The sequence below is a fragment of the Oryzias latipes genome, chromosome 6 (assembly GCF_002234675.1).
Source record: "Oryzias latipes chromosome 6, ASM223467v1".
NCBI classification, from domain to species: domain Eukaryota; kingdom Metazoa; phylum Chordata; class Actinopteri; order Beloniformes; family Adrianichthyidae; genus Oryzias; species Oryzias latipes.
In genome coordinates, this window is record NC_019864.2 from 30,372,298 (window position 1) to 30,398,611 (window position 26,314).

The 26,314-nt window shown below is 45.6% G+C and overlaps 4 protein-coding genes across 9 annotated transcripts in view; 2 read left to right on the forward strand and 2 right to left on the reverse strand.

The window, feature by feature from the left end:
* Positions 1-621: 621 nt before the first annotated feature.
* Positions 622-7,132, forward strand: tbxas1 (thromboxane A synthase 1). Its single transcript, XM_004069858.3, has 14 exons — positions 622-738; positions 1,647-1,797; positions 1,910-2,003; positions 2,137-2,189; positions 2,286-2,382; positions 2,471-2,587; positions 3,310-3,398; positions 3,469-3,617; positions 3,704-3,834; positions 3,900-4,241; positions 4,316-4,404; positions 4,496-4,633; positions 5,570-5,732; positions 6,717-7,132. Exons 2-14 carry the CDS (start codon positions 1,697-1,699, stop codon positions 6,819-6,821), a joined length of 1,668 nt encoding a protein of 555 aa, XP_004069906.1. The 5' UTR covers positions 622-738; positions 1,647-1,696; the 3' UTR covers positions 6,822-7,132.
* A 124-nt stretch (positions 7,133-7,256) lies between these two features.
* parp12 (poly(ADP-ribose) polymerase family member 12) lies at positions 7,257-15,336 on the reverse strand. Of its 2 annotated transcripts, XM_023956106.1 has the most exons (12): positions 14,980-15,336; positions 12,795-12,930; positions 12,449-12,716; positions 11,797-11,949; positions 11,538-11,715; positions 11,160-11,328; positions 10,112-10,332; positions 9,949-10,036; positions 9,714-9,844; positions 9,458-9,609; positions 8,278-8,524; positions 7,257-7,433 (listed from the first exon to the last, which is right to left on the reverse strand). In XM_023956106.1, exons 1-12 carry the CDS (start codon positions 15,306-15,308, stop codon positions 7,424-7,426), a joined length of 2,082 nt encoding a protein of 693 aa, XP_023811874.1. In that variant the 5' UTR covers positions 15,309-15,336; the 3' UTR covers positions 7,257-7,423. The 2 variants fall into 2 exon arrangements, with proteins under 2 accessions (XP_023811874.1, XP_023811873.1); XM_023956105.1 differs by lacking the exon at positions 7,257-7,433 and having other exon boundaries at positions 7,656-8,524.
* ccdc113 (coiled-coil domain containing 113) lies at positions 15,284-18,899 on the forward strand. 2 transcript variants are annotated; one of them, XM_023956108.1, is made up of 10 exons: positions 15,284-15,398; positions 15,552-15,693; positions 16,036-16,180; positions 16,653-16,763; positions 16,833-16,982; positions 17,163-17,276; positions 17,355-17,453; positions 17,530-17,637; positions 17,710-17,865; positions 18,732-18,899. In XM_023956108.1, exons 2-10 carry the CDS (start codon positions 15,641-15,643, stop codon positions 18,846-18,848), a joined length of 1,053 nt encoding a protein of 350 aa, XP_023811876.1. In that variant the 5' UTR covers positions 15,284-15,398; positions 15,552-15,640; the 3' UTR covers positions 18,849-18,899. The 2 variants fall into 2 exon arrangements, with proteins under 2 accessions (XP_023811876.1, XP_023811877.1); XM_023956109.1 differs by lacking the exon at positions 15,284-15,398 and having other exon boundaries at positions 15,406-15,693.
* A 1,087-nt stretch (positions 18,900-19,986) lies between these two features.
* LOC101163409 (SLIT-ROBO Rho GTPase-activating protein 1) overlaps positions 19,987-26,314 on the reverse strand; it is a 73,377-nt gene continuing 67,049 nt past the window's right edge. For 2 of the 4 annotated variants that reach the window (XM_023956101.1, XM_023956102.1), the window contains exons 21-22: positions 22,819-23,197; positions 19,987-21,688 (exon numbers count right to left, since the gene is read on the reverse strand). In XM_023956101.1, coding sequence (XP_023811869.1) covers positions 21,293-21,688; positions 22,819-23,197 — 775 coding nt within the window. In that variant the 3' untranslated portion in view covers positions 19,987-21,292. Of the gene's footprint in view, positions 21,689-22,742; positions 23,198-26,314 lie in introns of all 4 variants that reach the window. The other 2 variants (XM_023956103.1, XM_023956104.1) reach the window with 2 other exon arrangements.

Below are 26,314 nucleotides of genomic sequence, written 5' to 3' on the forward strand. Positions count from 1 at the left end.
ATACATTTCCTTCAGTGAAGGATACGTAATTTTTAATCGCTATTTTCAGATCAATAAGAGCCCTGAGTGTGGTTTAACCGTCACACTCATTCATGTTGAACAATAGAGATGCAACGATTCCCCAAGAGTCGGTTCTGACCTCTAGTTTTTGGATCAACGTTTTGGTTTGGTTAGAGAATACAACAACAACAAACAAAAAAATGTTCTTTAAATTTGCTAGAAGTGAGTAACCTTTAGCCTTTCAGTTGGCTTATGATACATCTGGTGTAGTCTAATAAAACAATAAAAATTAAATACCAAGATTTTAAAATCTGCACTTTAAAACAGTACAAGCTCTTTTAATAAAAGGCATCCGTTCTCTGCTCAACCTGTTTAAAACCTTTAAATTTAGATGATGGTTCAGTTTGAAATGGGATTCATTGAACTCTTGCTGGTTTTAATGGTTCTTTTGTTACAGTAAACAAACAGGACATTACGCCATTAAAACAGCTTGATTTAAGGAATCATAATTAAATTTGTTTTGAATTAATAAAAATGACTCAAATAAAAATACTTTTATTCCAACTTTTTCTTTCTACTCTTCAACGTGTCATTACCGATCCCGGGCAGTAAGTGGCGCTGTAGAGCGCAGCAAACCACGGCTGTGAGCGCAAAGAGAAGAAGAAGCAGAAGAAGAAGAAGAAGACAGCTGTTTGGTAATGTTTACATACGCAGGATCTGACAGGAGGACGGCGTCAGGTGAGCTCCGCGGAAACATTCTAGAAACAGCTGTAAAAAACTAAATTCACGTAGAAACGAAGCTCGAGGACGAAAGAAAATGTTCTGCGATGTTGACGACGAAACCGCTGAGTTTAAATGTTAAACCAGAAAACATCCGATCATTGTTATTTACCGGAAACTAAAATATCGACTAAAAAAATCAGGTTAGGTAATAAAGGTTTTGTTTCTTTTGAACTTGAAAATCAACAACAAAAGTATATACATATATAAATAATACATTACTATTTAAATTATAGTAAAATCCTACCTGTAGGGGTCATTACAATATATATATATATAAATATATACATATATATAAATCATTTTTTTAATGACGTGATAGAAAAATAATCTAGATATTCTTTTTTTCCCATTATAAACACTTTTTTTTAATCCTTCTCTCGGTCCACTTTCAGCAAAGCTCCTGCCAGACTTCCATGACCTCTCATTAAACTTTGAACAGCTTTGGCTCACAGGAAACTTCATTGTTGTTTGAGTTACAGCATCGAACCCGAGTCCTCTGACCCAGAAATCCCTGCAGGTTTTTCCTTCCCCTCCTCTTTCCAATCAAATCTTTATGTGGATCTCCTGTGTTTGGGATTTGAAGATAAGGCTGCAAATTATTGACATTCCCTTTCGTGTGTTTAGTTGAGGACATACATAGACCCATTTTCAGTGTACAACCTTCAATAAACAAAAAAGACGTTTCCTTTTTTAGGTGAAAATATGTCTGCCATGCTACGATTTTAATATTTAATTCTTTTTGTCTGGTTGGGAAAAAAAAACACTATTTAAGGCAAAGAACATGTCTGATTTTTTTTTTCCTTTCAAGTCCGATCAAAGCAAAATGACTTTACAGTAAATGCTGTGATGGTTTTTCTCCTCAGAAACCTTCATGTGATGTTTGTGGCAGAGATTTAACTCGTCTTCTTCCATCATGGAGACGCTTTTTGACCTCTTCACGATGTTCAACGTCAAAGCGAGCAGCGGCTCCGTGACGCTCAGCCTCCTCCTCGTCTTCCTGGGTCTTCTCTACTGGTGCGTTCATGCCAGTCAAACAGAAACCTCATGAACATACAAGTTTTCATGTGAGGTTGTCGTTTCAGTGACTCGGTTCAGCTCACCGCTTTGGTTCCATTTTCGCCCTCAGGTATTCCGTTTATCCTTTCTCGGTCCTCTCTCGGTACGGCATCAAACATCCGAAGCCGGTGCCGTTTTTTGGGAATTTGTTTTTGTTCCGGGAGGTAAGATTCAGTTGAAACAGACACTTGAACATGTTAGTCAGGTGTTTTATCAAACATTGCACAGACGATGTCATTTAAATATCAGTTTATGATCAATATAAAAGATCTTTAAATGTATTTTTTACTCTTTCAGGGTTTCTTTAAACCTCTCAACGATCTTATAAAAACCCACGGCAGAGTGTGCGGGTAAGAAAAATACTGTACATTGTTATGTATTCAAACATGTTCCAGGGTTTTTTACATGTATGTAATAAAGGAATCGTTCCTGATCCCACGTCTTAGGTATTATTTGGGCCGTAAACCGGTGGTGGTGATCGCAGACCCCGATCTGCTCCGGCAAGTGATGGTGAAGGACTTCAGCAGCTTCCCTAACAGAATGGTGAGGAACCTCCCGGGAATCCCGGTAGAGCGGATGAGCGGCGGCTGGTCCCGTCGGCGACTTTGTTCTCCTGTTTTTCTGTGTGCAGACTCTGCGCTTCGCCACCAAACCCATGGTGGACTGTTTGCTGGCCCTGAAGGACGAGCGGTGGAGGAGAGTGAGGAGCATCCTGACTCCGTCCTTCAGTGCTGCCAAGATGAAAGAAGTGAGACGAAAAGGAACATCCAGCAATCTGAGAGTCTGTGTTCCGTTTCTAACGGCGCCGGGTTTACCCTCCTGGAGGTTTTACGGCGCCCGTGTTTAACAGCTTCTCTTTAAAGGAATTGCCCCTGCGTGTAAAAAGTTGTTCCAAACATGTCACTGACATGCCCCTCCTCAGGAAAGGAGTCAGGAGTTTTCCTCCTAAAAGGTTCAATAAAAGTTAGCACTAAACGCTACCATGGTGACCGTTTTCTCTAAATGTAACCGTCATTCTATTGAAACTTTTCTGGTCCGTCTCTGCGGCTGTTCAACCCAAGTTGGACTGACCGCCGTTTGGACGGATCCTCACAGGATCAAGTCATGTCCTCACACTGAAGGCCCTCCTGACCCAGATTGACCTCCTGGGTCAGGAGTCTGCAGCCTTTAACAGTAAAAAAGCCATTTGGGCAAAACCTCGTGGGAGCCACGAAGTTCCATTTAACCTTAAAGACAGATTTGCATTTAATACATTTTCACTTTAATTTATTTTTTAGTATGAGTGAAAACAGCAATACAAAGAGGAACTAACTTTTTTTTAGTTTTGATAGACGCCCGTTTGACTTCCTTTCAAAATAAAAGACTTCCTGTGCAAAACAGAGTCGTTCCAGTGCAGCTGATGTGCTCCTTTAAACAACGCAGGACAGCCGTTTCTAACCACGCCGTTCGACTCCTCCCGTCTCGTTGCAGATGGTTCCGCTCATCAACACGGTAACGGAAGTTCTGATGAAGAACCTGACCACCCACGCCGAGTCCGGCCAGGCTTTCGACATCCACAGGTATTTACCAAGACGGCGGCGAAAGGCGTTCCGGTCCGGCGTGACGCGTTTCGTTTGTGCGCCTCTGCAGGTGTTTTGGCTTCTTCACCATGGACGTCATTGCCAGCGTGGCCTTCGCCACCCAGGTGGACTCTCAGAACAAACCCGACGACCCGTTCGTCCACCACGCTCAAATGTTCTTCACCTTCTCCTTCTTCAGGCCCATGATGATGTTTTTCAGTAAGTCACTCAGCTCCCTGAACCCGGGTTTGTCTGAGGGTGAGGAAAAAACGCCGCCATCACGCCACGTTTTTCTGTGTTTGCAGTTGCTTTTCCCTCCTTGATGGCTCCCGTGGCGAGATTCATTCCAAACAAAAGGCGAGACGAGATGAGTAATTTCTTCATCCACAACATTCAGAAGATCATCAAGCAGAGGGAGGAGCAGCCTCCAGACCAGGTGAGTCTCACAAACCTTCTTCTTTTCTGGCGCCAAGAGAAACCATCAATGTTTCTATTTTGCAGCGGCGCAGAGACTTCCTTCAGCTGATGCTGGACGCGCGAACGGCCAAAGAGTGTGCGTCTTTGGACCAGTTTGACACCTCCAACCACGGAGACGAGACGCTGACCAACCCCAAAGCGGCGTCTTCGGATCAGGAAAGCAGCCGCTCAGAGGAGTCGGCGCTCAGGCGTCCTCAGAAGAAGATGATGACCGAGGATGAAGTCGTGGGCCAGGCCTTCATCTTCCTCCTGGCGGGCTACGAGACCACCAGCAGCACTCTGGGCTTCACCTGCTACCTGCTGGCCGTCCACCCCGAGTGCCAACACAAAGTGCAGCAGGAGGTGGACCAGTTCTTCAGCAGACACGTGAGTCCGCCGCCGCCATCCGCTGCTCTCAGAGCCTTTTCACGCTCGGTGACTCCGCCCTCCCGTGTTTGTAGGAGTCACCCGACTACACCAACATCCAGGAGCTGAAGTACATGGACATGGTGGTGTCCGAGACGCTACGGCTCTACCCTCCTGGATTCAGGTAAGCTGATGTTGTGTTGGTGTGGACGGAAGCAGGAGGATCGGTAGGGATTCGAACGCTAACGCCTGCTGTGGCCAACCGACCCATCAAGGTTTGCCAGAGAGGTCGAGGAGGACTGCGTGGTGAACGGCGTGCGCCTCCCGAAAGGAGCAACGCTGGAGATTCCCGCCGGCTTCCTCCATTACGATCCGGAATACTGGTCTGAGCCGGAGAAGTTCATCCCTGAGAGGTATTCCGGTTCCGTCCAGGAAGGAGGACTTTCAGGAAGGAGTTAGAAAACGATGCTCATTTAGCCGCTCTAGCCCTTGTGGGGTCCGGATGACCCCACTCCCAACGTTAACGTGCCTCAGCAGAATCAAAAGGTTTTGACTATTGAATGTGGAAAAACTGCAGCTGAGAATCACAAACACTTTTTCCAGGATTTCTGCGGATGATTTGAAAAATCCTGGATCATAAAAAGACAGACGTAACGCTAACCGACCGACCGACTGACAGAAAAGAGGATATTCTGGACCAAACACGAGATTTGGTAGCTTTACTACGGTGGCCCTGAGGCTCAAATCACACCAACTCAACGCAAAAACAGAACGATCACAATTAAAAACGCAAAACAAAGAGAAAACATGACATTTTAGAAGTTCAACTAAACTAAATTCCAGAAATCAACATGTTAAAAAAAACATTTTAGAAAAAATAATTCAAATAATTTTTAATTCGGCCAATATTACGACACTAATGTCTCAACGGGCTTCATAACGGTAATAAACATGAATCATAAAGAACATAAAGGTAATAACTAAACTAAACTGGCCTTAGACTCTCCTTCTCTGTAAGGAAAAAACAAAAAACGGATTCCAGAAAAAGGAAGGAAGGAAAGGTTAAAAAGTATTATGAGACATCACTGATGACGTTTGTTCACCTTTTCTACGAACATTTGTTCTGACTGAAGGTTTTTCTTTAAGCTTCTGGCCACGCCCACTGCAAAAGTTGGGTGATTGATCAATCAATCAATCAACTCTTTACTTGGTTTGCTTTCCCTCTTTGTCTAAACTCAAAACGTCATCATCCAGTCAGTGACATCCCATAATACCTACATTTAAGTTTCATATTTTTCAAAATGTTTTATTTTTATTTTGTTTTGCCGATTTTCCCTTTTCCCGCCCAGGTTCACTGCGGAAGCGAAGGCCAGCCGGCACCCGTTTGTCTACCTCCCGTTCGGGTCGGGACCCCGGAACTGTGTGGGGATGAGGCTGGCCCAGCTGGAGATCAAGATGGCCTTGGCTCACCTGTTCCGCAGCTTCAGCGTGGTGGCGTGCTCCGAGACCAAAGTGAGCGGGGATCCGTTCGTCTGAAGCCTCGTTTCGTGACCTCCAAGGGTCGAGGTCGTCCATAAACGCTGTTGGGCGACTCGTTTCTGTCACAGAAACTTTAAATCGTTTGTCCAAACAAGACAGAAGGAAGTTTGTCTCAATTCTCCTGGAAAACGACGTTTTCTGTCAAAAAAGGCATAATACTGGAAAAAATGTCGTTCTCAAAGCAGTTACATAAATATAGACAATATAGAATGTTTCCATGGTTTGAAAAACGTGCAGATGGAACTCGTCTACGTACCATTAGTTTGGATTTTCTGCACCTTTAAGACATATTTCCATCTTTAAATGGGTGATAAACACTCATTTTTAGGCACTTTGCTCTGGAAATGGTAAAAATGTCTGGAAATAAGCATTTATCTATTACTCCAAATACAGTTTTACCACTTTAAAGTATATTTCTACTATTTCTCCCCCAAACTTATCCTATTTTAGGAGCTAAACTATAAACCAAAGACTAGAGTTCAACATTTTCAGATAAATTTGACTCATAAATTAAATTTTTTCCTTTTAAACGTTAGTCCCATTGTTGTTGAATGTATTTGTACTGTTTTATAAACTAAAAGAAATAGACCACCATCACTCACAAATTATTACTTTTTTATTAGAGATTTTGCTTAAAATAAATTGTCTTTGTGGTCAAAGGGTGAAAGAAATTAAGATTAGTCACTAGGAAACGAGCTTTGTCTTCAATTAAACTAATAAAATATTTAAACCAGAAACACTTTTTGTGTTTTTGCAAACATTTTATTATTTGTTTTCAATCAAACTTATGATCACATATTGGATGCAAAAATGAGGTTTTTGTCAGATGGAAGTTGAGATTTTTGGAGAAAAGCAAACCAAAATCAGAGGCACATAAGATAAGAAGCTGGTCGTTTGATTCCCGTTTTGGCCTGAGTGTTTATTTCTGTCGTTATTTTTCACCTTTTCCTCCTTCAGGTTCCTCTGGAGCTGAAGTCGTCCAGCACGCTGGGACCCAAGAACGGCATTTTTGTCAAAATTACCAAAAGAGAAGCTCAAGCAGATTCTCCTCCAGAGGATTAGAAACTAACCTTTAGGAAAAGAAAGGAAGGAAATCATCTGAACAGGATTCCAGCTCTGTGAAACCATTGAAAATGGAAGCGACAGTCGGTTCTGATGAGCTGGAGATGCAGATTTGCACCTTTTTGCTGCTGAAATCGTCTCTTTGCAAAACTTCCACTAAACAAAAACTACAACCATGCGGTGAAACCTCCCTGGTTTTAGAAAAGAGAAAGTATATCTATAGGTTTTAATCATCAATGTGATTCAAATATATTGATTTTTTTTAATAACACAGTTGTATTTGATTTACTGAAATAAAACTGTTCCAAATATTCAGATTTTTTCATGTTTTGATCAAATGTTTGCATGTTTTCTAGCTAAATGTTGGATGGAAATGGGGCATTTTATGGAGGAAGACAGCATCAAATCCTCCTTCTGAAGCGAGCATTTCCAGTTCTAGCTGGGACGTTTGTTGGTTGATGGATTTGCTCCGGTAACAAACCCCACGTTCATTTGTCCTCTGAGAAGCGGCTCCCATCAGGTCAAAGTTCACGTCTTCTTCCTCCAGCTCTTCATTCATGCGTCCAGCAGACGATCCCATCAGCTTCATTTGGTTTTTGGGATCAAACATTTCTGAACAATTTGAAGGAAAATCTTTCTCATTTGGGTTTTCATGTAACATCATGTGTGACAAACGTCATAAAACAGCAACATTACATCAACACGTTTGAACTTTTTGGTGTAAAAAGTGGTTTTAATTCTCATAAATCTTCCTCCAAGTAGGAATTATGTAGGAATGTATTTATAGCTGCTTTAGACTGAACTTCAAAGGATGCAACTAGTCTTTTTTTTTAAAATATTTTATTAAATGTGTGTCAACTTTTGCAACAAATCTCTCCAGATGGATCAATTTAACTTTAAAAGATAAAATATTATATTCTACATTATTTGAACAAAGAATCTCTAAAAACAAACAAACAAACAAAAACAAATCCTCTATTTTTGGTGTTTTAATGCTAATGACCTGCAATCAATTCTTGTTTTTATGACATTTCTTGTCTTTGCAGTTTGTTTACTTTTAGATCAGAATTCAGACGTTCATGTTTATGTGAATTATGACCCAAAAACGGCATCTTTTACAACGAGAGCCTTCTGCCACTAAACAAAAAAAGGTTTCAGAAGGAGAAGAAACAAATTAAGTACCTCCAACAGTGAAGTCCCACAGAACAAACCGTTAAATCTAAACCAATTAAAGCCCAACTTCAGGAAAGAAGTCAGAGTTTAGGGTGAAGCTGGTTGATGTGACGTAGAAATCAGAGGGTAAAGCGGTGCAGACGAACTCTTTGCTCTGAAACGCTTCACACCGAGGTTAAAGTTCACGTGTTTGTTTTTTTAGGAGATCTCTCCCTTATCACCATTCAAAGTCAGAGCCCCCCCCCCTCCTTAAAAAATCCAAACCAGTTTCCTCTATACGTACTTGATGATGTACTCTGGATAGATCTGCTGCTTTTCAAACACAACAAAGATGGTGGGGTCTCTCTCACGGTCCACGCAGCTGTCATACAGATCTCCGCTGCCCCTCTTGGGCGGGGGCCGGACGTAGCTGCCCTGTCCTTGAGTGTATTCCCCCACCAGGACCAGAGCCACGAACATCACCTTGGTCAAGCCGCCTCCGGCCTTGGCGTATCTGTTGGAGAAGGAGGCGTCTCTGGCAAAGTAGCTCCCTGAAAGACAAAGACGAGGGATTTTAAAGACCCCCCCCTGATAATCATGGGACATCTGTCTGATGCTGGAGGACACACATAAAGAAATTCAGGATTAAAATGGCATTTCAGTCAGACAACTCTTGCAGAAGAATATTTATTTCACAACATCTTTAGATTTTCACATCTTTTGGTTGGCATTCACAATTTGATTCACAACTTCGGTTTGGCATAAGGCTCCGTTCAATTCCTTGAGATAATTCTTTTTCCTTACACTTTCGGGTAACAAAAACCCCCGTAACGGAGCCCACAGGTGGAAACCGGGGAGGAGGGAGGGGCTAAGAATGAGCGCTGAAGGTAAGAGAGAATGAACAATTGTACACCTGACTTAAAAAGGACGCTAAGCAGGTGAGTTAAAAGACTGACCCGCCCTAGTGGAGTAACCTGTAATTCTGCAGAGTGTCTGCCCGAAATGCGACGAGTCGCTATTTCTGAGAATTCCATTCGCTGTGAATCAGGAGCAGACGGAAAAAGGGTCGTTTGAGAAAGATGTGACGTAGAAATACGCTGGGCGGGGCCAGAAGCTCCATGCTCCGCCCCTCTCTGATGCATCCACCGTCAGACCAACAGATCCACGAACGTCTTTTGTTTTCCTCTTCTGGGCTGGAATCTGGATCTAAACTGGACGGCTAAACATAGAGCTGTTGGCAACGGGGACGGGAATGGGTGGTGGGGTTACTCTGTTCCAATGGCCCCGCCCATAAATCTGAGGTGAATTTTCTGCCGCTCTGCAGAAACTATGTCCTAGAAAACGACACAAATTTGTGGATTTGGGCCAAAAACAGCCGAAAGACCACCGGAAACTTTGAACAGGGATCAGCAGACGATCAGAGCCGTACTTTAAAGGTTTCTGAGGAAATGGGCGACTTTGCCGACGGGTTTCTCGGGCTGTACCTTTGCCGTAGGCCGTTCCGTGGACGCCACAAACCCTCCAGTCAAAGTTCTGCTCGCAAATAGCTTGGATCAGGGTCCGGTCCGTGCCGTGGAACAGGTACCGCTGGTCCACCGGCTTCCCTCCGTTCCTCCCCTGCATCTGCTCCTTCTGCCTGAAACCGAAAACAGACGGAGGTGAGGAGACGTCCGGACCGACGCCGGATTGACGTTTGAACCCCGTCAGCTCAGTTTTCATGAAAACTTTGCAGCCTTTTACCACTGAAAGACTTTCCAGAGAGAAGGGTTCTGGACCCGCTGGATGCTCTTTATGGTACTGGTGGACATGGTGGTTCTGAATAGTTTCTCAATATTAACGTAGTCCTGGGCTGAACTGGTGAGGGTCACAAGCTGAACGACGTCAGAAATGAGAGAAACGGGTCAAAAAAACAAGCAGACACCATTTTTTTATGGAATTAAACGTCAAATGAAACGACAGGCGGGTTTTTGAATACCTTAAACCCAAAGTCAGGGAGGGCACTTTTGTCCCAGTGTGAGGGCAGATTTTCAGCCAAGGAGGGGCAGGACATGCTTGAGGAGCCGCTAAATGCAGACGATGGAATCAGAGAGGCCAAAATGCTGCAGCGCTCATCTGTAAGCGGAAACGCCCCCTTTTACCTGCTGCGCATCGTTTCCACGTCATGAGCGGACACGAAGCGAGGCCTCCTCCTCACGTCTCTCTGGGTTTGGCTCTTCAGGTTCTGCTGGTGCATCCGTTTCTCCTCTTCAAAGTGGAGAACGTACTGGAACTTTCCGGCGGTGAAGGGAACCGCCGTCTCTCTGTCGGCCAGGTACATTTTCTCCAGGGTTTGAGAAGTGATCCCGGCGCCGTTGGCGCCCTGGAGGACACAAAGCCCAGAGCAGAAGAGCTGCTGGATCAGGCAGCGTTTTCATTTTCTATTTATTTCTGCTCCAGTTTTTATAACGCTTGCTCACAATGGGGCGGAGCAGGAAGACTTTGGCCCCGCCCAGAGTATTTTCTATGTCACAAATACGACCTTTTTCAAACATAGTATTTCCTCTGCTTCTGATTTACTACTATTTGAATAAACAGACACACAGAAATGTCATTTTAGGATGAATTTGGTTTCTAAATGTCCTCCATTATCAGAAAAATTCTACAAGAACCGGATAAAAACTCCTAAAACAGGATTTTCATCAGTGTGTCGTCAAAGGAGATCTGCCTTTGAACCTTTTAACCTGCTTTTAGCTGAAATGAAGGATTCTATGCATTTGGTTTTCACATTATTATTGATTTGTTCATCTCTACCCGCCTTCACCCAACAGTAGCTGGGACAGGTAACCCCAGGTAAACAGGTAAAGGGACACAGCGGGTTAAGGAAATTAGTAAATTTACATTTGTTTATCTGTTTAATTCCCTCTCCGTGGTTAAACTCGTCCATGATGGTTGATCTGGTTATTAATCTGTTTTTATTCCTTTTCCATTTTTTCCTCCACACCAGGGATCAGGCCTCCTCAGTGGGATCTCCTGGGTCTGGCCTACTGCTTTTATTGGGGAGGGGGTACTGTCATAGCACCCTCTGGGAATATGAGTGTGTGTGTGTGGGGGGGGGGTCTTTTGGATTTTAGGTTGAAAACTACAAATGTATGAAAAGAGCTCCATAAATGGAGTTTGACTTGAATCTGTGGCTCCCTCTGAACTCACCTTCCCGTACTCCGCCCAGGCGCCGCGCTCGTCCTTCCAGTACCAAAGCCACTGCGTCGTCAGAATGAAGTGGGGGGGCTTCGACACGCAGGAGGCGGTGGACAGACGCCGGACCGGAGCGCCTCTGAAGGTCATGGTTAGGAAGTCGACGTGCTCCTCTGATGCAGGACTAAGAGCAGAAACAGCCCCAACGTGCTTTTAGGATCATTTTTGATCTTTTCAGGATCACCAACTTCTGCTTTTATTCCTGTTTTTTCAATTTGGGAACGTTTGGTGACCTTTTCTCGTTTAGATTTGAATCAATACGTGTGTGGATGTTTAACAACTGCATAGAATAATTCTGAGTGACATTAGGTGGGGAGGGGGATCTCTGTGCACCTCATGAGTCTGAAGAAGCTCAGGGCGGATGGTCGATCCGTGCAGCTGTTGTCCTGAGCCGGGTCACAGTAGGCCTTCTCCACCTCCTCCATGTTTTCTATGTCCTTCCACGTCACGCCATCGCCGGCTAAATGCTGCCACCGGTACGGCAGGTGCCAGTGGACCCGGGCACACCTCTCTGTTGGGGGGTTCGTTATAGGTTAGAGTGGGCCGGCGGCGGCGTTTTCGGACGCCTCCGCTCGCCCGACGGCCACGGTACCTTTGAAGCTGCAGTGTCTGCAGAGAAAGAAGAGGCAGATCTCGTTGCCCTCAGCATCGGTCGCGGCCTTTGGAGGAGTGGTTGGGGGTTCAGGGGGGGTTTGAGGAGGCTTGTGAGTGGACTCGGAGATGCTGATCTTCCTCGGTGCAGACGCTGCAGGAGACGCAGCGTTCAGTAAAACAAAAGCTCTGAGCATAAAACACTAAATAACTTCACATCAAATGAAAGTTTGTTAAAAAAAAGCGTTGTTGCTCAGCAACGCCGCCCTGGGGAGTCCTGCCGTCAGGCCCGGCCTGAAGTGGGAGGGGCTCAAACATGAGGGGGACGTGGGGTTGGTGATGTCATGAAATGGGCGGTACCCACACGGGGAGAAAGGCGGAGCCTCAGAATTCAAGTCGTTTAACTTGGGCTCAGGAAAATGAGCTGAGAAAATAACTGATAATTCATCAAAAATTGTCTTTAGTGTGTCAAAGGTCATATATGATCATATCTATGGATATAGTTTACTCTGAAAGGCTTAAGAAAAGCAGGATAGAGACCCTTTAAAAGGTTTTAGACGCAGAAGCTCGAGACGGTCACATACACGGGTTTACGTAGACTTTTTGGACGTGCGTCGCCATGGCGATGTGAAAGCAGTAACGTCTGCACTTACAGGAGAGACTCCCTGCGACTCCAGCACTCTGCTGGTTCAGGATGATGAATTTGTTCCTGTAGATGCGGTGAAGGTTCTGAGTGTTCTCCGGACTCAACCCTTGGAGCAGCTTCAGTCCGTGCTGGTCCAGGACGTGAGCTCTTTTGCAGGAGCCGCCGAACCGGCAGTCCCCCTGGAGGTGGTGCCTGCAGACGTGCAGCTTCGTGCAGGAGGTGGTGAAGTTGCAGTTGCCGAAGGGACCGTCGCCCATGTTGTAATGGGAGCACACCTGCAGCGAGGACGATATTGGCGTCACGAAGCGGCGGCGGCGACTTCCTCTGCGTCCCTTCGAGGTCGTGACACCTACCTCAGGAAGCAGGAAAGGGTCGTTCTGCAGCAGCAGCTGGAACAGCTGTTTCTGACTCAGTTCCTCCAGACCGAATCTCTGCAGCAGCACAGCGTTGTGTGGAGAGGCCAGGCTGTGCGAGTTTTTGCACGAGTGCCTGGAAAGGAAAGCGCGTTCTCCGTTAAAAACCAAACTCTGGTTCTTGAAGGAGCTCCTCCCTGCAGGTTTACATGAGTGGCTGTCAAACTCCAGTCCTGGAGGCTTTGCTTCTTATCAAACCACCTCTGCTCTTTATGGGGAACAACACGCCTGGTGCAGGTAATCAGCTGAATGTAGGCCAGAGACATCTGGACCTGGAGTTTGAATCGCCCGTCTGCTCCACCACACCTGGGGTCCAATCCACAGGTGTGCAGAGGCCGATTCAAGTTGTTTGGAGTCATAATTCAAAGGGATATGCGATTCAGTATTCAAATTTGCATTTCAATATGACAATTGTTAAAAAATAAATAATTAAATCAATTGCATTTCAAATTAGCATGTTTTTTTTGTCATAATTGAATTGAAAATGCATTTGGAAATTTACTATACAGTATTAAAACCAGCATTTCAATAAATGGTTTGCTTTAGATTCATTTTAAAGTTCCTTAAAATCCATAGCATTCATTGTAAAACGCTGTGCGGTTTTGGTCCCTTTACATTTGCGTAGCATTGTGCTCTTTGTGGGTCAAAATTCAAATGGAAATGCAAACTCTCAGCAGGGCGGGGCCTACCGCCTCCCTAAATGGGCTAAATCCCGCCTCCACTTCCTGTGGTCGACAACATCCCTAGGAGGAGTTTACATTTCTAGAAGGTACTAAAAGGGATTTTTTAAGGAAAATCCGAGATGGGGGGGGACTCTTCCCAAAGTCAAAGGTCAACAAAACTTGGGTTGTAGACTTAGCGTGGTGGCGTGTGGAATTTTGTGACGATCGACTGAACAAAAGTTTTCTTTTCCCATTTTGTACATAAATGTGTAAACTTGCTAAATTTTTGCACGTTGCCGCAAACTGTCCATCAAGTTGTACGTAGATCCTGTGGCCATCCCATAATAATTTCAAAACTTCCTTTGGATCTCCCCGACATGCCTTTTGTGGATTTTGGCCTCAAAAGACATATTGGCCGCAAGCTTTCTCCTGCAGTGACGTCATCAATTTGCGGGGAGGAGGGGGCATGAAATCAAAAGGATGCTGACTGAGGTCGGAGGTCAAGAGGAGGAGCAAAGAGAAGGAGGGGGGTGTAGAGGAGAAGCAGATGAAGTGAAACTGTGTCTTTCTCTGTTCACAACACTGACTGCAAAAAAACAAAACAATGGAGCTGTGACGTCACACATGGAAAATGCACCCCCCTCCAGTGCTTCCTGAGTCATCGTATCCATGGCGACAGTAGTTTCTTCTTCTTTCTTTTTTAATTGACAGAATTCAAAATTACAGAGCATTTTTGGAACATTCAAATCCAAAAACAGAAGGCAGTAAAGGATTTTACAAACAGAAAACTAGAACAAAGTCAAAGCAGTAAATGAAAACAATATAAATAATATAATAAAGTATAGTTATAAGTTATTAAAATAAATAAGACATTCAATCTTATGAATTGGAAACTCTGTGAAGATTCTAGATAGACATATAAAAGCAAACTAAAAGAAGCAATAAACTAAATCTATTAAAAATAAAAAACTCATCCAGATAATCCAAGAAACAGTTAAAGAGATTTATAGCTTTCTTTTTTGTATTTTTTAAAGGGATTTATAAAAAGAAAAGCAGGAGATCGTTTTTGAAACACAAAAGTTGTGCTTATTTGTCATAAAACGACATTTATGAATAAAAAAATGTACCTAAAAAAACTAAATTGATAAAACTAAACGGAATATTCTTTTCTATTCTGATACACCCAAACTGAACTGAAGTATGAAATGTAAGGACTGAGGGTTTTTTATTTATTTAAAAGCTAAATCGTTCCAGAAAATGGTTCCGAAACTCATTTGGAAGCCACGCCCACATGACGACACTTCTTCAGAAATGAAAACTTGAAACTTCAAAGCTTTAAAAAGAAAAAAAAAAAACTTTAAAGCTTTTCTGTGTTTTTCTCTGGAAGGAAACTGTTGACTCAATCGAATCGAACCGAACCGGACCGGAACTCTGGGTCAAAGAACCTGCAGAGCGAAACTCACCCGAACGAGCAGTTCCCGGAAACGAAATACTTGCACAGGTGCAGGCGCTCGCAGCGCGCGCCCGCGCACGCGCCGCTCTTCGCCTGGCACAGCCGCAGCGGGGTCTTCAGGACCAGCAGGCTGTCGGGGCCCACCAGCTGGCCGCGGCCCGCGGGCCGCCTGCCCTCCCGGACGGCGACCACAGCCTCGTCCGTCAGCGCGGCGCGCAGCTCGGACGCGGGGAAGGAGCCCGCGCGGCGGCGGAGCTGTTGCTCCAGCCGCTGGAGGTCCAGACTGCCGTGGTGGTCGCTCAGGAGCTTCACGACCGCCGCGGTGATGTCTGACGTCATCGTGAAGGAAACGGTCCCCGGTGTCAGCGGAGCATCAGCTGTGAGGTCTGCAGAGCAGAAACTAAAACGAAACCTAAACTGATGAGAAAGGTGACCACCTCAACTGAAGCCCCGCCCACTTTAAAAAAGTTACGATAAATATCTTTAGTGACAAATATATAACTTTGGAGTTGGTTAAAAAAACACAATTTTAACACATGTCACTTAAATATAAAAGCAATCCGTTCTGATTGTTTACGTTAGGACGCTGTTTACGTCATGACGTAGACGGACGTCCATAGCAACCAAACCGGCAGGTTATTTCACCTTAGCAACCGCAGGAAGCGAAGACCATGGAAAGAAACGGGACAACGACATTAATTCACGAGCAGATTCAACAGCTACGGTAAAAACGTTTCGTTTATTTAAAGACTGTGATTTAAAAAATGTCCTTTTCTGCGATTTCAGAAATTTTTACCAACTTTATACCATATTTATGCTCATTTGATGACTTTAACATTATGAGCTTCCATCCCTATATGGGTTGTTGCCAAGAAACAACAATCAGTGAGAAATGCTTGTAAATAAAGAATATACTACTGTAACGTTTATTTTGAAATAAAAAAGTGCCCCCCCCCCCCCATTGAAAACGAGATGCCAGAGGCTTATATCCTACAAGTCAATAAAAGTGAAATAAAGTGTTTGTTTCTGTCAACCTCGTACACGCCTGTGCTAAAACGTCCCACAGAGTTTCAAATGCGATTCTTCGGGGGGAGAGCGACATGTTTGAGCGCTTCATGGAGCGCCGGGATCCCCAGGAGCTGCTGGAGCCCCAGGAGCAGCAGCAGCCGGAGCTCCAGACTGGAGGAGCGCGGCGTCTGACGGCTGATGGGGTGAGAGGCTTTTTGATGGCGGTCCTGACCGACCATCATGACCCATTTGATGGTTGTTGTCGGTCCGTTGTGACCTCTGCAAACTCTCAAACCGGATTTATTCGTTTTTTTAGGACTCAAAACTGCAGATTTGTTTTTCTTGATTGTTCTTGTTAGTCTGTAGCTGCAGAGCAACTTATTTCCTGTTTCTTTTTTGATCTGTTTTCAAAGTCGTCTTTAATCATTATTACGCCGCTTTTAGCCGAAATTTAAAAAAAAAAAAACCTTTTTCTAGGAGATAGTTTCTGCATTTTTTCGTCCGCTCCTGATTCACATAGATTTGAACGAAGAAATACTCAGAAATGCCATTTTAATCTTAATTTTCTTTATCCGTGTCCTCCATCATGACAGAAAATGCTCCATGAACACGTTAAAAACCCAGTTTTCATCAGAGTGGGTCTTTAAACGGTAAACTAAATCCCATTCCTTACAGATGCTGACCCTCAGACAAAAACTCCACATCGCTCAGCAGGAAGTAAAAGAGACGCAACAAGAAAAAGAGAAGCTGAAGCAGAAGTTTGACCGGATCATCGACGGCAGGAAGGTCAGGACGTGACCCGCCAGCTAACCTCTGGCTCCTGTTCACGCAGCAGCTGTTGCTTTTGCGTTCCAGGCCTCCTGGATGGAAGCAGATGTACGCCAAGCGGAGATCAGGAAGTCCAGGAGCCAGTTTGAACGCAACTTAGTCAGCTTCATGGGGAGCAGCCGGCGGGAAAGGACGGATGCAGAAAGGCTGGTGTGCTGCATTCAAGACGGCTCAAAGGTAAAACTTAGCCTTCAATCATCAACAGCAGGAAGGATTTCAAACCTCTGTCAACATTTTAAAGAAGAGATCAGCTAATTAACTGGAATTAAACAGGATCATTCATTAAAATAAACCCTGTCGCTGTGGTTTTTACCGCATTCATAAAATGTTTTAACTTTGTACATTAACCTGAAACAGGTGACCAAACTGGAGACGCTGAACCAGAAGAACGTGGCACTGAGGCTGAAAGTGAAGAACCTTCTGCAGCAGCTAAAGCAGAAGAAGGAGAGACACGAAAAAGCCGACTTGGAGGTTGAAGATGAACCAGCTGAGCTGTCAAACGTCTGCTCTGGGATGCTGAACACCCACCTGTGCTGATCTCCACTCCAGGTTCCTCTTCTGGACCAAGAAGAAGCGGCGGTGAAGACAAACATCACGGAGATGAAGAGGAGATGTCGTCAAGGACAACGGGACATCTGCTCACACATGGTGACATGATGAGGCGGAGCATCTCAGGTGTGGCTGCGTGGCGCGCCTGTGCCTTCACGGCTGGTGTCCTGTGCAGGGGAAGGTGCGGCGCTCGACCGCCGAGTCCTCAGAGCTGGACAGCCTCATTCTGAAAAGGACCCAGATGCTGGCGCACTTGGAAGAAAAGACGCAGCACGCCGAGAACGTCAGTCCGGCTGTAAGAGACCTTCCTCTGGGTTTGTCTGGGTTAGTGGCTCTGCACCTCCTCTCTTCTCAGGAGCGATTGAGGGCGGAGGCTCAGCAGCAACGCCTGCGCCGTCAGCTGGAGGATTTCCAGGTTCCTGATGTCTCAGAATACATGCGGGCCAAGGCCAAACTCAGGAAGCTGCAGGCCGCTGTTCACTCCACCGATAGGAAGGTCGCAGTCGCAGAGGTAAACATCCGCTTGGTCCTGCCAGTAAAAGCAGCTTTTGCTTCCAGTCTTCCGGGGTTCGGTTCCTCTGAGCCCCTCAAAGGTTCTCAGCTTCTGCAGTTCTAACAGCCGATGGAGAACTCTGGTTCTTGACGCTCTGGCTGCGTCCGGGGCGCGGCTAGACGTTATTTACCTAGATGTCATGGACGTTCATGGAAGTTCTCATCAGAACGTTTTCAGTTCTGTTACCTGGTGGAGGTCCTGGTTCTGGTCTGCTTTAATGACAGGAAAACCCACCATGGTGTTGAAACGTATTATATTTTCTAAAGCTTTGATGGAGAGGGTTGGTGCGGTTTTGTGTTTTTATTTTTTTGGTTCTGTTTGTTGTTGTTTTCAGCTCTTTTATTGAATTTTCTTTTTAAGAAGATTGTGCAAACGTACCTTTACTTTAACTATTATCTATAATTTGATGGAGATTCTGTACATTTTCTACATAAAACAAATAAAGTTTGAGAAAAAAAAGACTAACCATGGTCACTAAATTAACACAACTGGTAACAGTAGCAAAAAAAACTATTCATGGGACATCAGAGAGTAACAACAGCATTTTTGGAGTTATCTAAAATTATGACAAAAAGAGGAAACTAATGACTTCTTTATTGATGCTCAGTCTTTCAAAAGCACCTGTCAGCAGGTATTCTGGTCCATAGATGTCATTTTTCAGATTGGATCCGTTTTTGCTTTCATCATCCTTTAACATTTTCAGTACCCAGCAGTCGTCCACGTTTGTTCATGTCTGATTGGATCCCACTTTTTTCCTGTCCGAGATGACATAAAATGTGATAAAGTGGTCTTTGTGGAATAATGTGGTCTTTCTTTGGGTTTAGAGGACTCTGAAGACCTGGACCACAGAGTGGATCAAACCAGGAGACCCCCTGAAGGCCGCAGCAGATGCCGGACACGACTGTCAGGAAAACCCCAATGAAGCTCCCAAGAATCCCTGAACGTCACTTTTAATAAAAGAAGAGAACAGAAAGAAAAGGAGAAAACAAAAATATCTGCTTTGGTGTCTTGTTTTTAGGAGCATCTTCAAGATGCTTGTCTGCAGTTTGTATTTACATTTCATCCCTAAAAATATAATCTTTAAAATGAAACAGATTGTGTTTAATATGGTTATATGAAATGTGAACTTTAGCAGAAGCGTGGCGTTCCTGAGCCTGTTGCTTCACAGGTAACAGGACTGGATGTGACCTCCAGGTCACGTTCGTCACATCCAGGAAGATGTGGAATATGTTTCTAAATCAAAGTATTGGTTTTACCTCAATAGGAACCACTTTATTTTTGGGTCCCCTGATGGTGACGAACAGGTCAATGTCGTTTTTAGAAGGATCGGCAAAAGAACATTTGTGGATTTCCTGGACAACAGGGGTTTTTCTGTTCCTATTACGATCATATCATGTGTTATATCGATGAGCCGACGATTCATGCGGTAAACCTCCACCAAAGCAGCAGGGAAACGCCCCTTTTGCGAGCTAACACCATTCAAACTTCAAAACCAACATTCGGCCAGCGATGCTCCAGGAGTTAGAAGGCGATAGTTTGAAATACCTAGAAGATCCTAAAAGGGATTTTATTTTATTTTTAATTCAAGATGGCGTGATCTTACTGAGGTCAAAGGTCAATGAATCTTTGGTTGTGGCCGTAGATTTAACTTGGTGAAGTTAGTGAAATTTCATTAAAATCGCTTGAACAAAGCTTTTCTTTTTCCCCAAAATTCACCCTCTGCCACAACATTGTAGGTTCTTTGGCCATCCCATAATAATTTTAAAACTCCCTTTGAATATCCCAGACGTGTGTTTCTGGTATAATTTGATGGATTTTTGACCATTTTCTTTCATCCCCATAAGAGACGGCGATTTTGTTTGACGGTTCCTCTGTCTGTGATGTCATCATTTTGTGGAAGGGGGGGGCTGCCCAGAATCCATTTTCACCGGCTACCAGGCGTGTGTCAACTTTTCCTGAGTTTTTGAATTTGTGGCGCTGGTGAAATTATGGCTGAGAGAAGGAGAAGGAGAATGAACGCACATCCCGGTCTGCTGCTGCGGGACCGAATGATGAAGCAACAAAAAAAAACTCCCCCAGGATGGAAGAACTACCTGTTTTATTTAAAGAAACATGACGCTGTCACCGTATGTACAGGCATCTGCAGAAAACGCGGTTTCCTCTTCAGTCATGGAAAGGTTTGTCATGAAAACGCCCCAGGAAGTTCAGCAAAGGCACTTTCACAGGAACACACTACAGACGTACACAACACCACAGGTTAGTTTAAAGCTGCAGACGGCGCCGCCGCCGCCGCGTCCTACCGCCGACGTTGGATGGGGACAAAGGCCACGACCTCTTCTACGACTGCTCTAAACCTGTGGATGTCTCTGACGTCTAACCTCCCAATACACAGGATAAAAAAATAACGCAGTTAGTAACACACATTTAGATGAATCTACACAAAACGCATCAATCGTAGACCTGCTGTTAGAAAGATCTGCCACGGACGCCACGCCTCCAGGAGAACCTTCTGAGGATTCTCCATCTTCAAATGTTTTCTGGGACACGTGGACACGCACACGCAAGCGGCGGACTGAAAACAGGCGGGTTCAACGCTGCTGTCTTCCTGTAGGCGTGGCGGAGTGGGAGGGGCGTCGTGAGCATGGCGGTAGGCGGAGCTTCCACAGTCTTTACGTCACAGGGTTTCTATGCTTGGAAGCCGGTGGTTGCAGACGTGAAGATGATCTCATCTTTCACATGTCCGACAGATGCAAACGCACACGGAACACACGCCATCCGCTAAAGCTGCAGGAATTCAAGGGGGGCGTCGACATGCTCGGCGTTCACAACAAAATAGTGGTTTCATCCTGTTGTTGTTTGTCTTTAAATGCAAATCCAAATGACCTGTGAAGACGGTTTTTGTCTCAGAGGGCGTTCCTCCAGGTTTTATGGAAGGAAAAGCTTCACCGATGAGTCCCGTCAATAAATAGCTCGCCGAGGACAGTTCCTCAGACGCTCTGGGTCCTCGCAGCACCATTTACCTGTTGAAAGTTGGACCTGTTCCACTCCAACCAAAGAGGGATTAGCCGGTAAACCAGGAGACGTTCAGTTCATCAAAGTCTGTCTGCTAAAGCAGGTGAAGCCTAAAAACACTCCAGGAAGTTTTTTTCATTTTCCGTTTGAATAAAAAAATAAACATGCTAGACAGACCGACGCCAAGCTTTTAAAAACATAAATGTGTTTCAGACTAATTCTTCTACATGGTAACTACAAAAAGTCTTCAATCTGGTTAGTCCTCCTGCTTCTGTACAGAAATCCACAGGATTGTCAAAAGTTCAGTTTGACATTTGTAGGACCTGACTGCCCCCTGCTGGTAGTTTGAGGAGATGCGCTCTTGCCTCCAGAGTTACATGGTGCAGGACTTGTCCAGGGGGTCCTGAGCCGGAGCGGCGGGAGGCTGCGGCGCCGGGCTGCTTTTAGGCAGGACCATGGGTTTGGGCCTCAAAGTGGGGGGTTTGAGCTGCACCCCCATGCGCGGTGCGACGGCCGGCTTGAAGGTGCTCACGGGGTCGCTGGCGTTTCTCCGGACGGGCGGTTCCGTGTTGACGGCCGCCCTCAGCGTGACGCTGTGGATTGGGCTCAGGGACTCTCTGGAGCTGGCCGGCGTGGGGCCGCCGCCGCCGCCAGAGGTCTGCCTCTGCTCCAGGGTGTCCAGCACCACGTCGGGGGCGTGCTTGGCGGAGCTCTGGCGCTCCAGCTCACGCAGCTCGTTCAGAGCCGTGTTCATGGTTTCCTCGATGTCCTGCGGGACACAGAGGGACCGCGTTACAGCGGGAGCAGGCGAGAAGAGGCGGAGACTGAAAACATGGAATAAAAAGACTAAAAAAGGAAGTTAAAGACGATTAGAAACATCAAGATGATGTCTAGAACAGGGGGCTGCAACTTCTAAGACAAAATTTTGGGCCTTTTTGATCCAAACCACCCTCTGTTGGTTCTGCTCTGCATTTGTCTCAGTTTTACTTCTAAAATATATGAACGTGAGATTTCTTTTTTAGGGGGGGGGGGCAAACAAAAACAGAAATGTTCAGAGAAAAAACCTTTTCTCTAAATGTGATCTTTTTTCTTTTGACAGAGGCTCGTTTGAAGCTTATGCCTCATAGGATGCAAAGTTTTAAACAATCAAAGTCCAAAACCGTCTTTTCTCTGGTTATTTCTTTAGGTCTACTTTGGTGGCCTGTCATCCTTTGTCCTATTTACTACTGATGTTAACCTGAACATGACTTTTACTGGTTAAATAGAAATAGTATATGTAGAATTCAACAAGTACAGCTAATAAACCTGGTTGAGCAGCATAGATCCTAAAATAAGTGAAGTGATCAGAGAAGATCAAAGGAACCTCAAAGCCTCTGAATCTGTTGGGTGTAAAAATGTTTCTTCTCAGCCAAACAGAAGCTCTGAATGAAATCACTGCTAACTTAGTCAGTTTGAATGTTATTTTTCTTCCCTCAAAGCGCTGCTTGTGGCTGCAGACCCCTGCTCTAAACAGCACAGACATGCGTTGAACGGGTTCAAACTAATCGTGTGTGAGGCAGAGGAGGATGCAGAGAGGAAGGGCGGTGTTCGTCTGAGCATGCTCCCTGGAGGCGGACAGGCAGACTGGCACAGCTTCAGATGTTCTGACTCCTGCAGACCAGCTGAAGCTCCCCTCAGAACAGCGGCTAACCGCCTTCTCCGTTTTGGGATGTTTCACACGAGGCTCTCCGTGACCCCGGCCTTTGCTCGCCGTCTGCCTGAGGAACCCGCCTTCAGCGTGTTTCGGCGCACAGACACAGCAGCAGCAAAAGACGGGGACTGACTATGTGTTTACAGGGCGGGGCAGGGCTTTGATGGTGGAGGGAGCTGCGGTCGGGTCGCCGCTCGTCCCGCGCTGACCTGTGCGATGGTCTCCGGGTCCAGCGCCTTCCCCCCGTGGTGGTGGTGGTGGTGGTGGAGGAGGTGGGCGTCGGTAAAGCCGGGGTATTGGCCCGAGGAGGTGGAGCGGCGGATGGGCGGGCTCTCCGACTTCTTCAGGGACTCGTGGCGGCTGATGTTGGTGAGGCTGCTGTGGCCGAGGCGGTGCCGCCGCTCGGGGCTGTCCACGGGGAGGTGGCCCCGGCCGCGCAGCGCGTCCCTCGGGCTGAAGTGGCCCAGGATGGGCGAGCCCATTTCTGGGGTCCCGCCGTGGCTCTGCTGGGAGACGTGCACCGTGCAGTGGACGTCGCTGGGGCGGGCGGGGGGCCGCCGGGAGGGCGGCTCTGACCTTTTTCTGTGCCTGTGACACAAAAAAACAGGCGGATATAAAACATGAAAAACCTTTGAAATGCAAGGAGTTTATGTCTGAACTCATGGGGTTTTTGGAAACACAGGAACGGGTGGGAGTTTGAGAAGCTGAAGAGCTTTTTCAGATCAACAGAACCAGGTTCTGCAGAACCGGTACTGTGTTTGTGTCAGCCTCAGCAGATTGTCAGACAGAAAGGAAAGGAAGGTGAGAAACAAATGCAGCTCGTTCTCTTTTTCTGTCAGTTCTCTAAATATATCTCAGAAAGTTTAACTTTAGGAAAGATAAGTGTTCTGTTTTTTTCAAGTGAAATACATTTAACAAACCCTGCATTGGGCTTTTAAACTACAGCGGTCACAACTTTATCTCGGTTCCCCTTTTTCAGTCTCACAGCATTCTCTTTTTCTTCTTCTGCGCTCTGATTGGCTGTTGACATTGTAAATCAATGCGTGCCGTGTCTTTAGTGATGGGCAGATGAGGCCTCGTGAAGCGTTTCGACACATTCCCCAAACTGTGTCGACACTGTGTCACTCAATACTGACTCCTGCTGGAATGAAAACGTCATTGCAGGCAACCAAGTTAAGAAACTCCACTTATAAAACAGATTAAATCAACAATATTTGTTATTGTAGTTCCTCTTTCCCATGTCTGGCTCTAAAATGCTTTTACGGGGCCATAAAGTTTGACAGTTCTGTTGAACAAATGCCACATTTAACCCCCAAAACCTAAAATGATTCATTTCAAAGTCTGTTTGAAATGGAATTATTGTATTATGCTAGAGGAACGGGAGAAATAAAAACCCCAAAACACTATTAAAACTAATAAATAATTCCACAAACCTCATTAAAACACAACATTCAACAGCTTAGGTAAAGATTCAGTAAAATTCCAGTTCTAGTTCCACAGTGACCCTGAAAGTACTTCTAAATGCATTTACAATTGATCATTACAGTGCTAAACATGAGCCAGTTAGCTAGCTGAGCGATTTACCACCACTTCACCACCTCGGGACGCATCTTAGAAACGTTTTTTTGGGACTGGGAGTTTCATCGCATTGACGAGAAAAAAACGTAAAAGCCATTCGCCCAGAATTTAAGATAATTTGATGCTTTATAGGATCTTGTTTTAGTAAAATGACATTTAAGACCTTTTACGGATCCGACCGGTTACACTTTATTTAACCAGGAACTCTTTTTCAAGGCAGACCTGTTGTAAAAAACAAAAGCATGACTGAATGCAGCAGCACACGCCGGGACCGTGGGGTTTTTGTCGTCACTGCAGCTCAGCAGCTTCCACGTCTGCTCATCTTCATCCTCAAAGATCTAGTGACGCTTTCAGGAACCCATGAAAGGCAGATCTCGGATCAGCGGTCATCATTTTGGCTCAAACGTTCATTCCTCTTGGTTGGCAGACCTCTCTGATCTCCATTAGCTTTGGAGAGGAGCCTGAGTGGGCCTGGAATTTATGCAGAGGATGGAGGAGGCAGAGGAGCAGCGTCCATGAGGAGGAGCTGCAGCTGCTTCAGCAACGGGCTGCCCTGTGCCTGAACCCAGGCCAGCTCACGGGACAGGAACCGCTGAGGAACCCGCTCCCTCGTTCTCTGACCTCAGGAGCCTCCATTCTCCGTTTCTCCACAACTTTATCTTCACAAGCGTCTGCTTTCACCAGCAGGAGTCATCAGAGGAGCTTCAGTCATGGAGAAGGAGCGGATCTTTCATCAGAAGAATTCCAAACACAAAATGACCTTATTAGTTTCGGATCGACCGTAGTCAGTTCCAGAACTTTCCTACATTCATGATCTTCAGAAGATCCTGTTTACTTCAATTCCTGCTTTTGATAAAAGAGGTGCAGGAAGGCGTCTTCAGCTGCAGGTGGAGCAGTGCGCCTCCCTCTGGGACGGAGAGAACAACAAACGTGCTGTCATCTCCTGAAGGAGACGCCAGTTTGCTGCAGCTTCCGCCGACCAGAACCAGAACACCAAAGTTATCGGTCAAAGCTGAAAAACCTCCAGAAGTTTGAGAAGCACCTTGAAAGCGGCCGGCGTGATTCAAGTCTGATAATGGAGGAGAGAAGGGGAAACGTCTTAAGTTAAATCCTCTGGGTTTACTTCAGGGGCGTGACGCTGCTCGTCAGGTGGAGGAGAACGGGGGATTCATCCACCTTAAATCCTCCACCTTCATCTCTGAAGAGGAGCGAGGAAGAACGGCGCCGCATAAAATGTGTTGGAGCAGGAAGCAGACAAACGCGTGAAGGTCACTAAATCCATCCGTAGAGGAGACGCAACGGCAGGAGAGGCGAGCGGAAACACTGAGGTGTGATGGGAGGAGGATGGAGGAAAATACTTTATTCCATTTATGAGATGGGTAAAGATTTCTGATTCTCCGATGACCCAAAGAACCTGGTGGCTGGTACCACCGTCAGGCGCTGCTATGAAAAAATGAGCCCTAAAAACAAAACCAAACATCCGAGCAGTTTATCCTAAAAATGACAAAAATCCTTTAGTTTAAACAGCAAAATCCATCATGAAGCTCTTAAAGTTATTTCTCACCAAACCCAGATCCCGTTCAGAGACATAATCCACCTTAAAGGTGTGTGTGGGGGGGGGCGTGTGCAGGACAGAAGAATGGTGTCTCCAGCTTTAGGCGTGTTAGTTAAAAGGTAAAAGAGAACTTTTTAGAGGAACTCAGTCCTTCTTTCCATCTTCTGCATAGTCGTAAAACACAGAAAGCTCTCAGATTTGCTGGAATCCTTAAGAGCTTTCTGTTTGAGTGCAAAAGCTGAAACGACACCAGACTCGGGCTTAAAAGGTTCTTCGAATCATGAATCGTGAGCTCCTGCGTGTGGACTTCCTGTTTTGTGAATGCTGCTCATGGTCAAGTCAGAGGTTTGCTAACGGCAATTAAAAATATATCGTTTTTTTTCCTGCGGCTTAGAAAGAGCAGCTGCTCCAGTTCTGCTCGTCTTCATCAAACCATCGACTGTACGAGAGGCCAGGAGTGAGCCAGCGTGACGTCATCCACAGAAAATGGTTTATTCCACCTACAACCAAATTAAAAACAATTTAGTCGCCATTTATCCGCACTACCGAGTCTGGAGGAAGGCCACACCCCC